We start from the raw sequence: 13,348 nt of genomic DNA on the forward strand, positions 1-13,348 counted from the left end.
GAGAACAAGCTACGGATAGAGAAAGGCTCTTGCAAATCGCAGCAGGGCTTACAGAACAGATCTAGGACTCCTTCGAATCAGCGCAATGCGTTCAAGGGTATAGCGGACATAGTATTATTCTTCCTTGTTTCTTGGGCGATTCGCATCCACCGTTGTCTCACGGAACTGCCTCTTGAGGGGTAGTAAGACCACTCCAGCCTCGTGTTTCGACGTAGGCTTACTGACAAGGCCAGGACTTGTACGCGGCTGAATGGCAACGCGGAATAAAATCACGGCTTGAACTCAACATCAACGGTTCGCTCGGCCCCGTTGTCCACGACGCTTCTTGCCACTGCCCCGTACATTTCTCGCACTCGTTTCCATTTCAAGATGGTCAGGTATCACAATGGTATCCGAGTCATCCATGACTTGGCAATCACGGACATTTGCAACTTTGAACAACTTGCGCCACCAGAAATGTTATATGTCCCACTATGCATAATCAACGGCTGATTTATCTTACCGGTCGATTTCAACGGAGATCTAGCCGCCTCCTGGCAGGGGGAACAAAAGTTCTGGTTGCTAATCTCGTCAAGGCCACACCCAGTGCTCATGCTTATTCCAACCACGTACTATAGCGACATGGAAACTTCCTTGGTTAGTTTCCAGCTTACAAAGTGAAAAGCCGTTACTCACATGATTAGGACTCATGCGGTCAGCTACAGTAGCTAGATTTCTTACTCATAAGAGAGTAAGTTGATCTAAGATCCTTGTTCCTTGTCGTTAACAGTTTCGACAGCGGGACAGGAAGAACAGCCCTGTGAACAACAAACACAAACCCCACAACTGACGGTCGAACATTATTACTAGAGCGCGGTCATTTTGACCAACAATTGCCTGGTGCTGTCCAAGGAGACACGACGTCGTACAACCTCAGCAATTTCTCTCCTAACCTATAGTATGCCTGGAGGCCATTGGAATATTGCTTCGGGGGCTTGAGGTGTAGCACGAGCCTTGTGCTGTGTTCCGAAGCATGTCCGACTCATTTCGCATCTCCTGCTGAGCGTGCTCTCGCTGCTGTCATCTGACCATCACCATCGAAGATAGATGGCGCAATCGACATTGACAGTTATCACCGAGGGAATTCTTACCTCACCGCTCACTAAGCGTAAAGGTTGGCTTCAATATTGCCTGTGGGTGACCCAATTTACGCCTACTTGGATCTATTTGCGCATGCTATACACTGATTCGAGGAAGTTTTATCGCTGTCCAAGTTTTGGGTCGACTAGGGACATATTGCTTGCACATGACCAAGCCTCTTTGAGAGTACCGCAGACGAATTGCCGCTCCTAGGCATTAAGTTTCAGCCGCAATATCATTATGGCGTTGTGTTCGCTGGCACAATACTGTCGAGTTCAGTAAGGCACGACAGCATGCGGCTGGCTGACAGGACAAGCCTTGGCGCCATCTTGAAAGCTTGAAGGTCTCAACTCACTCTCGGTCCCGACAACATGGATTTTTCACTCATTCGCAGGTCTTAGCGTCAAGCCAGTCTCGGTAGTGCTCGTAGCAGTAACATGTCTTGGGTAGTGTAACCTGGTGGTCGGTGTCCCATTTCACTTGACCGACAGTCTGGGGAAGACACTAGTTTTGGGCCAACGTTTGAGTATATTTCGCTGGCAACTTGCTTGCGTTTTATTCACTATTACTTTACATACACCCAGCGCCCTGTCCAACGCAGAAAACATGGTCCAACCAATCACCACCCAAGCTTAGAATGTAGAGAAAGTTCGTAACTTGACACGCCCCTTCACCAAAATTGGATATAACTATTATATCTGACTTTGTCAAAACAAAAGAGAAAAAGGATCCTGATGATGGTGACCGATAGGCCAATGATGTTAATTATATGCCAACCGATAGTTCCATTGGCTCAGGATCCATAGCGCCAACCATGCCGTTTTCATCTCGCTCTTCTTCCATCATCTCGATCAGGCTGTCGAGATTCGTGTCCAGACTCTCAGCCTCCTTGGTGTCAAGGCACCTGTTGAGGAGCTTTTTGTATTTCTCAATCTTGTCTCCTGTGCCCACCATGCTCAACGCCTCGACGTATTCTGCCTCGGCCTTGCGCTGCTCCGCAAGCAGTGAGCTGAGCTCCCGCGCGAGGCGCAGTCTCTTGTCGTATGACTCTTCCTGCCCACCTCCCTCGCCGTTGATGCGGCTGAGTTCGCTATCCACTGCCCGTTGGATGTTCAGGCGGCTCTGGTGTGTGATAAGCGAAAGTACCTGGTGCTTGGCCAAATTGGCTTCGGTTGACTGTTTGGATGCTGCTTCTTCTGGCTCCAGTTGGCCCTCAACATCTGTAATGCTTTGTCGGACAGATGTCAGCTCTTGCTGCGTGTTGGACAATAGTCGTTTTGCCTCGGATTCTGCTATGTCCTTCTCACGGAACTCGTCTTCGTAGCTCTTGGCTAGATCCTGAAACTTTTCCATGATAAGGGGTGAGATTCGCGACTGCACTGTGTTGGCAGCTGCCGACTGGAAAACCACCGGGGATTGTCTGTTGGCCTTTTCGATAAGCGCATCCTTAAATGACGCATGTCGTTGAGACTCAGGGGCAAAAGGCGACGATGATCTTTGTGGTCCACGGTCCTTCTTAGTCGCGTTTAGATCCATGATCAGATCCTCGGCCCTTATGCCCTCGAGATTTGCAAGATCTGATGAAGCGTTACGCCCTAGCAGTGCTCGGATACATTTCCTAGCATTTCGTTGCGCTGCGAGATGCAATGCTGTGTTTCCCTCGTTATCCTGAATGTCCAGTAATTGCTGAAACGCGCTGGGCTCCAATGTTTCCTGTAGCTTATTCAAGATGTTGTCGAGGTAATATCTCGAGCACGATGAGTTGAATACCCTGCCGTTCTTCATCACAGCTGCGTGGTGAATCACTGTGCAACCCATGTTGTCGCGCGCGTCGAATGTCTCGAATAGTTCCTTCATCACCATGGGAAAGCTTTGTTTCTCGTAACAATTTGTGAAGTTGACTGAATGCATAAATGGTGTTTCTCCTCGGATGTTCTTGACTGTGGAAGATGCATTAAATCGCTTCAGCTGCTTGACAACATCCAAATCGCCCATAGCGGATGCCCAGTGTAGTGCTGTGTGATCCTCGGCATCGATAGGCCAGTTTGGCTGAAAGTTTGCGGGAGGGTCAGGTTTGACTGCTGGCTGATCTGTTTTACTGAGAAGGAAATAATCGAGGAGCTCGTCGCCGTACAGGGCATGTTGCTGCTCGGTAAGATCTTGGAGGTTATTATCGTCTCTTCTGCGTTTTCGGCCCGTGCCTGGCGCTTGAGGCATCTCGAATCGCTCGTCTTCGGCCATGTAGGATGCAGATGCGACCGTGAGGTTGTCGGGAGTATCTTCGTCACCCATCAGGGTATCTCCGTCGTCTTGAATCACGGGCGCTGGAGCTGGAGGTGGAGGAGGCGGATCTAAAAGAGGTCAGGTTGTGGGCCAAAATCGAGTTTGATTCTGACGTACTGTTCCATTTAGGCAGCGGAGGTCGAGATTTTGGCCCTTTGGGCTTGCTTGCATGCTTTGGAGCAGGAGGAGGAGTCTCTGTGCCTTGAACATATTCAAAAATCGGTCGCAGTCGGTCGATGACACTATGTCGCTCTGCTAATGCCTGTCCGCTCTCGAGAGGTATCCATGTTCCTGCGCACCAGTGTTAGAAGAGCCGTTGCATATGTCAAGAGATCACTTACCTTGGTATTTTCCATAACCGCCTTGGATCTTCTCATGAACGTCCTTCTGCACATCTCGCTCGAGGATTCTGGTTCGAGCTGGTTTGTCGAAACCGGCAGCCTTCAGGATATGAGTAGCATTAATCCAATCGTCTGACCTCCTTCGCATAACATGCTCCTTGAGCTCGGCACCGAATTGGAATTCATACACAGGTATCTAAAGCGGTGCTTGTTAGCTTGGGTGGAGAAAGCCGGTAGCACTGAGGTTTGCTGTAGTGAAAGAAAGTTCCGACAGCAACATGCCATGTTACAACGTTCTTCTCACCAGCCTGGCAAATCGATCTCTGCCAATGAATTGCTCGAACTGGGTTCTGAATATGCATGAAAAGGCTTACTCCACTATATACTGCGCTGTAAACGCCAGGTGCCGTAGCAGGCGGTGCTGCATTCGCATTGGCCTTGACCATGTTGGCGACTAAGATGAAGCAATTCTGGAACCATGCACGATGGGATAAGGATGAACAACGTCGTTCAGGGAAATTGCTAGACCCGGATCAAGCGAGAAAATAACAAACGGTATTAGGGAGGCAAGAATTGGAGTTGGCAGCTCGTCTTTGGTATCGCAAAAAGCTCTTCTGAGGTCAGAGTTGCCTGGGTAATAATGGATGCACGTCTGTGACGCGATTTACTATCGAGGAGACGCGACCTAAACGCGAAGCACTTAAAGTGCACCTGCCTGAGGCGTAAAGGGTCCTTTTGTACTCACGTGACGAAGCTGCCACGGGGCGCCTCCTGAAGGTAGCAGTAGCAGATTGGATTGGCGGGCGCGGCTTTGTTGGATGGCAGGGCAGGGGTACAACAAACAAATACCTTTTGACAATACCGACCACCTCTCGACTCTTTTCTTGACGACGGTTTATAGATAAGACGAGCTACGCACGCGTCGAGAAATTGTTGGTCTACTAATTAATACGCCAAAACTTGCGGCTGTGATCAGCTTTGAGCTTGACCTACCACCATCGAGAAGCTCCAAGTTGGGGGGACCCATATGGTAGCTGCAAGGAAGTTGGGACGATTTATGACAACAGTAACACAGACGACACTAAGGAGGCCAACTTGAAATCTACACAACCATGGCCGACTCTCTTCACAATGCGCCTATAGTCCTCGACAATGGATCTGGCACCATTCGAGCCGGTTTCGCAGGCGACGATCTACCAAAGTGTTTCTTCCCATCTTGGGTTGGTCGACCAAAACATTTGAGAGTGCTTGCGGGTGCCCTCGAGGGTGAGGTGTTTATAGGACAAAAGGCGGCTTCGGAATTGCGAGGATTGCTCAAGATTCGGTATCCCCTTGAACATGGTATTGTCACCGATTGGGACGACATGGAGAGGATTTGGGAGTATGTTTACGGAGAGGGGTTGAAGACTCTCAGTGAAGAGGTTTGTTACCAAGCAATGTTGTTCCATTGGCTTTGTTGACACTTTCCAGCATCCAGTACTGTTGACGGAACCGCCCCTGAACCCACGAAGCAATCGCGACACGGCGGCCCAGATCCTTTTTGAGACGTTCAATGTCCCCGCACTCCACACATCCATTCAAGCTGTGCTATCGCTATACGCCAGTGGCCGAACAACCGGTATCGTCCTCGACTCAGGTGACGGTGTTTCTCACGCCGTGCCAGTTTACGAAGGTTTCGCCATGCCCAGCAGTATTCGCCGAATCGACGTAGCAGGCCGAGACGTGACCGAGTACCTGCAGACGTTGCTACGGAAAAGTGGTTACGTCTTTCACACGAGTGCCGAAAAGGAGGTGGTGAGGTTAATCAAGGAGAGCGTTTCGTACGTTGCTCATGACCCGCGAAAAGAAGAGAGGGATTGGGTTGGTGTGAAGCCCAACGACAGCAAGGTTGCCGAATACGTTCTCCCAGACGGTTATAAGCTCAAGGTGAGACTACACGCTCGTGGTTAATTGTACGAACAAACTAACAGGATAAAGATTGGCGCAGAACGTTTCCGAGCACCCGAGATCCTCTTTGACCCTGAAATTATCGGTCTCGAATACCCTGGTGTTCACCAGATTGTCGTCGATGCCATCAACCGAACAGATCTGGACCTGCGAAAATCGCTTTACAGCAACATTGTTCTCTCTGGAGGAAGCACGCTGACAAAGGGCTTTGGTGACCGTCTCCTGACGGAACTGCAAAAATTGGCAGTCAAGGATATGAGAATTAAGATCTTTGCGCCACCAGAGAGAAAGTACTCGACCTGGATCGGAGGCAGCATTCTTGCTGGATTGAGTACTTTCCGAAAGGTCAGTGAAGCAATTGTAACCCTGTTTACCAGCGTACTAACTTGGAACAGATGTGGGTGAGCATCGATGACTGGCATGAGAATCCCGACATTATTCATACCAAGTTCACATAAGATACACATCCTTTGGTGTAACCTTTTGAACTCGCATCATTTTACGATGCAACCCCTATGATAACAGTCTGATGCGGTCGTGTGTATAATCATTGACCTGGATTGTTAACTTAGATTTCTTGTCTGGACCTTTTATGATGGGGATGACCGTTGTGAATGTTTATACTCCCACAACCAACCTACTTTGTCCCGCAGCTGTTGATAGAGCGATGCATGAGCCTTTGCATGGAATGGAAGATTTAGTGCTGTACAGGCGTGTAGTGACACCGGTGCAGTTTTAGACAACCTTTGCCAGATAGAGGAAGCTTAATGATACCCTGATGCGTTCAATCTGTGTCTTGGGGTCACCGGTGAAGTGATCACATGCTACAAAGTCAATGATAGTCTATATCCATGTCACAAATTGGAACTGCAAGTTGGAAAGAATCGATGCTTTTATAATATAAGAAGAGAGCTACGCTCGGGGGTATAATAATCTTCACCAGAAACAAACATCATACAGGCAAGGGATGAAGAGAGGCAGTTTCATATCGCCAATCTCCACTCATCAATGCCAACCGTACATATATCCAAGGCTTCCTTTCGCCATTCCCATTTGCTCTGAGGTCCCCGCCCTTATTTTTACTTTCTCGTACCAAACAGAAAAAATGTCAAAGCCCATTCATCAAACGCCGATCGCTAGTTTCAAGTACAGGGGGATCCTTTCTTCTCCCTGGCACAGTAACAAAACAAGATAGAAAGAATCGCCTCCTAGTCCCTGCTGAAAGTGCTGCTCACGCGAGCCCACAGCTTGGTCTTTGAGCTCAGAGAGCTGCTGGAGCTAATGTCTGATCCAGCATCGCTCTCCTTGCGGTGGAAGACGTTGCCCGCGCCACCGATGCCGACGTGTCCGGCGGCCATCTGATCACGGGCAGCGATGCGGTCGTACTCGTCGTCGAGAGACACAGATGGCTGCTCGCTGGCGCGGTGGACGTTGCCTGCTCCGCCGATTCCGCTGAAGAAGCGGCGTGAGGGAGCGGTTGGTGTGGTGGTAGTGGTTGCGACGGTGCGGGATGTCGAAGAGTTCGTTGGCTTTGAGGCACGCGAGATGTTGCCGTAGCCACCTCGACCGGAACGCACAAAGACGTTTGTGGAAGGGGAGGGTTCAGTGAGGATGTAGTTTGCCATTGTGGTGGTGGTGGTGTAAGTGAGATGAATGTAAGCTGAGTAGAGTTGTGGTTTGTAGTTTCTCAGCAAGAATATTCGATTGATGAGTATCAACTTGTAGAGAGTCAAGAGTAGATGAGAGTAAAGCTTGAGAAGGAGAATAGACGAAGAGAGGTTGTCATGATGGGCATAGGTGGTAGTTATAGCTGCCCACCTACTATTACATGCCTCGTTCAACACACCCCCAAGTCAAAGCCAACAAGCTCTTACTTCTATGCTCACCCCACAAATGGACCCATGTTTTAACTGATTTTTTCTTCTCTTTGAATCCTTCTATTTTATTATGCCCCCCGCATTCTAAATTAGACTGAATTTGTCGTCATGTTGGTTGACAGGCGAGATAGCTCCCAGCTGTACAGCAATATCAACCAACACCCCCCTTGCCAATCCAGCTCTCCTCGTTCACGAAAAAGTCAGAAGACTAACTACGTATGTTACGCTTTGCAGTTAACGGCAACTGGGGGCGCGTGTGATGCTAAAACAAATGGCAAAAAAAGACCCCCTCAACCAAAACTCCTCTCGTCTCCTCATGCCGAGACAAATGGCGCTTGTCACGCGGTCACCCCCAGGTTTTTTTCGAGCTTGGTTCCTGGATCTAGAGTTTTTAGTATGTAAAAATTACCCCATGAAAACCATTCCTTGAGACGCCATTGGTCAATGCAAGGGTGTTTCTTCCCTACATAGGATCCACGGGCCTTGTTATTGCATTATTAGCCTCACTCTCACAAAGACAACGACAAGGTAGTAGTTTGCAAAAGGGAAAAAAATTGAACACGAAAATGGATCCTTTGTGATGTTGTCGTCATGAGGACGAGCGTATCAACTGAACACGTTGTTCGATGTCACCACTTAATGCATCTATGAGGAGAAATGAAACGTTGAAACGTCGGTCAGAACCTCTGCTAGTCGTTGATCACTACGAAACTTACGTGGCTGAGTAATAACGTAGATCATGGACCCCTTCGAAATCAACAGAGTTCTGACCTCAAAGGAAAAGGCGACATCCATCCATCTCATGGCGGAAGACGCCAGCTAGCGACGGCCAGTCCCGCCCCTGGATCTCAGGCTGCAAGATGAATTGGCCATGGTCTTTAACCATTTCCGACGTCTATTTCCCGTCTTTTACGAGATGAAAACGTCAAGCTTTTGAGTGTGCATGCGCATGATAGTCTGTTTGCTGGTGCCGAGATCTAAAGTGTAGTCATGTATGTAATCAGATCGTTCCCCGGATCTTCAATCCCAGTGAGCTTCTGTGAATCTTATGCGGGGGAAACATTCTAAGGAACCGAGGCTATTAGGGTGAGCTGCCTTTTTGGACCTGGATGTGACCATCCTTGCGTGATGTGGTGCAATAGCAAACATAAAGAAGCTGAACCACACACAGCTTTGACATCCAATGTCAACACATTGGCAAATCATGTGAGCCTACAGACATACAAGTTGTCTGAGTTGTTGCGCCCCTTGGCTTAGATCCATAGTGGATGTTCCGAATAGAGATATAGATGCGACATCATCATGCAATAATGGCTGCTAAGAACAAGTTGACGAGGTCAGACTAGGAGCTATGTCGTTGGATACCATGCCATTGCTGTAGATTAGTGGTGTTAGTTATAGAAGAAACACAGGTGCCATTCAACAGAAGATAACACCTGAAGTCCGACCATGTAGAAGACGCCAATAGAACCTTGTTCTTTCGTGTTGAGTTGTCGGTGGGTTGATATCGTTCATGGGTCCTCTCGTCACGTTCTTCCACCGCGATCTCTATATGTTAGTTGTCGCTACCGCTCTCACTCTTACTTTCACTGTACTCCTCACTCTCCTTGGCGACGTCGATTCGGGTACTCACCACGAGAAACCCCATCAAGCTTTCGGATAACGAACTGGTATTTGATCAACAAAATTGGCATTCTTCCCGACACAATATTCGGCCTTACTACCTACTGTTTTCCCTTGCAAGACATTGCTGTTCTACATAGAAGACATGGTCTCAGTCCCACGGTCCTATCACCAATCACACCAGCTCTGACTGTTGGTGTTTGAAGTTGGAAACTTTCAACTCAACGTTCCATACCAGTCTTGTTTCACTGTGCATTACTCACACCATAATGACGAATATTATGCCTCGATTAAACAGGGCATGCAAACAACTCGGTGTGCGATTCTTCAGAAAAGAAGGCTGTATAGGCCATCGGTTCAGAACATCTTGAAAACAAACTGTCACTCATTACGACACAAATTTACTGTGAACATTGTAAAATTTAAAGAGAAATAGATAGCACAGCCTCCTGACTGCTTGTGTCAAGTATACTCCATCCAACGCCCGGAAATACCATTCCTTCAAATTGCTGCAAACAAGCACAAATGTGCTACCGGACTGCGTCGTTCGGCATCATTATATTATCAAGCAAGATCCCATTTTATTTGCCCAGACTCATCCAGCCAAACATGCCGCAGGCAAAAGACAGAACCAGGAAGGTCAGGATACCAGCACCAGCCTTGTCAGCAGTAGTAAGAGGTCCGTAAGTCTTGTCGATCTTGCCGTCTCCGACGTTACCAGCATTGGGGTTACCCTTGGAGGTACCTCCCTTCTTCGCTGTGACAGGAGGAGGGGTGTTCTCCATGAGAAGAGACGACACGGCTGCGAGGACGTTCATCTGCTGACCAGCACCGGTCTTGCCATCATACTTGCCGCTGGCCCACTTGAAACCACACACACGTCCAGTGTCTCCGCCAGTGCATTGGGCAATGGCAGCTTGGGCGGACTTTTCGAGGACAGGGAGAATCTTGGGTCGGATGAAAGGCGCAAGATGGGTCGCTTGTGACATCCAGCGGTGGACGTAGCCCTTGAAGGAGTACATATCGGTGGTGCAAGTGTCGTGGTTCTCGCAGGCGATTTCAACAGCGATATCCTTGGGGAAGAAGTTTGAGATGGTAGCATCAACCAGCTTATCGAGACGTTGCTCCCACTTTTGCTCGCCATCGGTCTGAGAATGTTAGTCAGGTTCGTATGAGTTTTGCGGCGAATTGACTTACGTGGTTGTACATAAAAGCAGCGCCCTGGAGGAAAACACCAGAGTTGTAAGAGAATTGGGCCTTGTTGATATCGGTGCAGTTCTTTCCAACGTGACCACCATCGTAAATCTTATAAGAGGTGGGGTCGAGGAAACCAACGCCCTCCATCCAGTCCCATGTCTTCTCAGCCCAGTCGGCATAGGTCTTGTTGCCCGTGTATCGAGCAAGTCGGGCACCTAGGTTGAAGAAACAACCGTTGGCGATACCTTTTCACAAGTTAGTATGCAAGTTCATTGATTAGTTGTAGCTGAAGGGGAGCGCTGACTGTTCTTGTAATCGTAACCGTTGTTTGTTCGAGGAATCTGCCATCGAAGACCACCACCACAAGTATCGTCGTGTCGGTCAGGGTTGGCCTGAGTGTTGAAAACAGCTTGAGCGAGAGCTAGCCAGCCAGGCTGATCTGAAGGAGGGTTGGGGAATGCCAACTCGGCAGCCAACATGGCAGACATGCCCCAGAAGCCTTGATCGTCATTTCCGAGAGATAGAGTGACGTTGCTGGGCTGGTAATCTTGATCGTCTCCGACTTGGAACTGCATGCCCTGCATGACGAGGTCGTTGTATTTCGTATCGCCAGTGCACCTCCAGTAATCCATATACGTCCCCCACATCGCACCACCTTCCCACCAGTAGTAGTCGCCGTTGGGAGGAGGACCGGGAAGGATACCTGGAATACCACCGGGGTCATTTCCGTGGTAGTATTCGATCAAATCAGCTGCGAGCTGCTTGGCTGATTTCTTGATGGCGTCTGCGTTGCTAAAGTTAATGTCTGTTTACCTCAACGGCGACTGTTGGAGGAGCGCACCTGTGCTTGAGATGCTGTACGGCGACACCTGGGCGCTGACAAGACCCGTTGAAGCCAAAAGCGCAATTGCGCCGGCGGAATAAAAGGACTTCATGGTGGATGAGTCCGAGCGGAATCAAAGTGAGCGGCGTCGAGAAGAACGAGCGAAGATGCCGACGTCAGAAAGCGAGGGTTGGGGGCGCGCCCAAGGAAGGTTCGGGTGCGACAAATATCGAGTAGATGCGATAACTATTAATGACTGACTGAGCAGTCAAAGCGAGAGTCGATAGTGAATATCAAACTAAAAGAAAACGGAACCGAGACGTAGAGTCTTGTGTGATGGATAAATCGACAAACGGAGGATGGGATGGGATGGGATGGGATGTTGTTGAAGAAAGTCAAAGTGCCAAGGAAAAGAAATGGAAACTGGTGACGGGGGGGATGGATTTGCGTGGGAATACCGCAAGGTACAGAATACGACTGCCGCAATTAAAGGGAGCAAACTGCAAAGCAAGAGAGGGAGGGAGAAACACCCAATCAAAGAGACGGTGGATCAGGGAAGAGGAGGGTGACACGGTCTATTGACTGGCTAAAACGGAGTAACCGTCACATTAGAGCGTCAGGCTGTATCTATTTTTTCCCTTTCCCTTTTCCTTGCTATTATAGTGACCTGAACTGACCTGACGCGGCGGGGGCCCGGGTTCCAGTATATTACGCGCATTGCAGCAGGTGGTGCGGTGCCTTTGCGATACGAAGTTCTAGACTTATCTAGCCCAGGGGTCATTGCGTACCAACAGAGAGAGGACTGTTGCATGAAAGCTTGGGTCAATCGTATTTCACTTATATACGAGGATTGCCCACGCTGGTTATGCTTTGAGTGTAACCGTTTAACTTGAATAACGGACAAAAGGGCTGCGCCGTTGTCAAGAATGGAAGATCATCTCCATTGTAATCTACCGTGGTATGGCACGTTGGGGCATTCTTGCTACAGTGGAGGAACCCGCTGTTCCGATTCCACAATCGCCCAGTTTTCTGTGCTTTACCCACAAGACTTGTTCATCATTGCCTTTCTCTCTTTTGCGAGTTCAAGTCTGTCGTCTTTCTCATCGCATCGCCCTCATTCTATGTCGCAAGATCCTCTAAAGCAATTCCATGTCGTTAATTGCTTGTTCCTTGCCAAGGCGCTTATCGGCACCATTAACCGATTCGCGACCCAGGGTCTGGTATGCCAAGATGCCCAGAACTTGTCCCGTCTGTAGTGTTCGCGTGGACTCCCGTCTCGGCGCCGAGAGAGAACTGCCCAGTACATTCGAAACAACACGTGATCCCTATTTCCGTATACAACACCCGATTATCATTTGACGATGGTATCAAAGCAAGTATGGACACTTAATAGATATCAACATGGTTGGTGAAGTAAGCTTAAATAAAGCATACCCTTGCATACAGAGCGCTCGACCCATTCACTACTCCATCTTCTCCAATTACTTTATCTCAGAGAGATCGATATGGTGGGGAATTAGGCCGAACCAACTTTGCTCATGAAAATCCCCCAGAATTGGCTATGTTGGACCCAGTATTCATTCAACTGCACAAAGCGTAGACCAGCTTTAGTTATTGTATTCGGACCGAGTGAGTATGCTGCCAGTAATTCATAATACCCTTTCTCAATGAATGCTAATGATTACCGTCGTAATATCGTAGAACTCGGCTACGTCCTAGGGGGAAGATCACATGCCGCGTTAGCCGTCTAGATGTTCATATACAACCTCAAGAGCTGCATTGCATATTAATGCTAGTTTATGATCCTTCCATTCTTACACAAAATAGGTCCTAATATAAACTTACTTACAAAAAGAGTGGAATATATTGGCCTCGTCCCCTATGGATGTTGAAATTACGGAAACAAACGAGATTGTTATGTTATGAACATCAGGGACAATGATCTTCAGGCTTACCCTTGATGCCGCCATAGATCATCTGCAGTCTGAACACTTATAGCTGCCTCATTACTTCGGACCATACTATGGTATGAGTGTCATTCTACTCTGCTGAACCAATTGTCATCAGAAATTTATGACTGTTGTGAATTTTCAATCAAGGCCATGTCTCATCGTAGCAACTGGACTTAGAATAAGTCG

The 13,348-nt window shown here is 48.6% G+C and overlaps 4 protein-coding genes across 4 annotated transcripts; 1 reads left to right on the plus strand and 3 right to left on the minus strand.

Moving 5' to 3' along the window:
- Positions 1-1,710: 1,710 nt before the first annotated feature.
- Positions 1,711-4,189, minus strand: FGSG_10384 (uncharacterized protein; the record flags this gene model as incomplete). Its single annotated transcript, XM_011321052.1, has 4 exons — positions 1,711-3,470; positions 3,520-3,693; positions 3,744-3,939; positions 4,118-4,189. 4 exons carry the CDS (start codon positions 4,187-4,189, stop codon positions 1,885-1,887), a joined length of 2,028 nt encoding a protein of 675 aa, XP_011319354.1. The 3' UTR covers positions 1,711-1,884.
- Positions 4,190-4,556: 367 nt separating this feature from the next.
- Positions 4,557-6,478, plus strand: FGSG_10385 (alpha-centractin). Its single transcript, XM_011321053.1, has 4 exons — positions 4,557-5,164; positions 5,214-5,669; positions 5,721-6,035; positions 6,086-6,478. The coding sequence occupies exons 1-4, from the start codon at positions 4,856-4,858 to the stop codon at positions 6,146-6,148; spliced, it is 1,143 nt and encodes a 380-aa protein (XP_011319355.1). The 5' UTR covers positions 4,557-4,855; the 3' UTR covers positions 6,149-6,478.
- Positions 6,479-6,564: 86 nt separating this feature from the next.
- FGSG_10386 (uncharacterized protein) lies at positions 6,565-7,579 on the minus strand. Its single transcript, XM_011321054.1, has one exon. It carries the CDS (start codon positions 7,313-7,315, stop codon positions 6,899-6,901), a length of 417 nt encoding a protein of 138 aa, XP_011319356.1. The 5' UTR covers positions 7,316-7,579; the 3' UTR covers positions 6,565-6,898.
- A 2,011-nt stretch (positions 7,580-9,590) lies between these two features.
- On the minus strand, positions 9,591-11,631 carry FGSG_10387 (uncharacterized protein). Its single transcript, XM_011321055.1, has 4 exons — positions 11,229-11,631; positions 10,692-11,171; positions 10,388-10,632; positions 9,591-10,338 (listed from the first exon to the last, which is right to left on the minus strand). Exons 1-4 carry the CDS (start codon positions 11,320-11,322, stop codon positions 9,772-9,774), a joined length of 1,386 nt encoding a protein of 461 aa, XP_011319357.1. The 5' UTR covers positions 11,323-11,631; the 3' UTR covers positions 9,591-9,771.
- Between the last annotated feature and the right edge of the window lie 1,717 nt (positions 11,632-13,348).

Source organism: Fusarium graminearum, chromosome 1 (genome assembly GCF_000240135.3).
Source record: "Fusarium graminearum PH-1 chromosome 1, whole genome shotgun sequence".
NCBI classification, from domain to species: domain Eukaryota; kingdom Fungi; phylum Ascomycota; class Sordariomycetes; order Hypocreales; family Nectriaceae; genus Fusarium; species Fusarium graminearum.

Coding starts and splice junctions, on each gene's coding strand:
- FGSG_10385 (XM_011321053.1), top strand. CDS start 4,856: ATGGCCGACTCTCTTCACAATGCGCCTATAGTCCTCGACAATGGATCT. Junction 5,165..5,213: donor TGAAGACTCTCAGTGAAGAG/GTTTGTTACCAA, acceptor GACACTTTCCAG/CATCCAGTACTGTTGACGGA. Junction 5,670..5,720: donor CAGACGGTTATAAGCTCAAG/GTGAGACTACAC, acceptor AACAGGATAAAG/ATTGGCGCAGAACGTTTCCG.
- FGSG_10386 (XM_011321054.1), bottom strand. CDS start 7,315: ATGGCAAACTACATCCTCACTGAACCCTCCCCTTCCACAAACGTCTTT.
- FGSG_10387 (XM_011321055.1), bottom strand. CDS start 11,322: ATGAAGTCCTTTTATTCCGCCGGCGCAATTGCGCTTTTGGCTTCAACG. Junction 11,172..11,228: donor GTACAGCATCTCAAGCACAG/GTGCGCTCCTCC, acceptor TTAGCAACGCAG/ACGCCATCAAGAAATCAGCC. Junction 10,339..10,387: donor CTGCTTTTATGTACAACCAC/GTAAGTCAATTC, acceptor TAACATTCTCAG/ACCGATGGCGAGCAAAAGTG.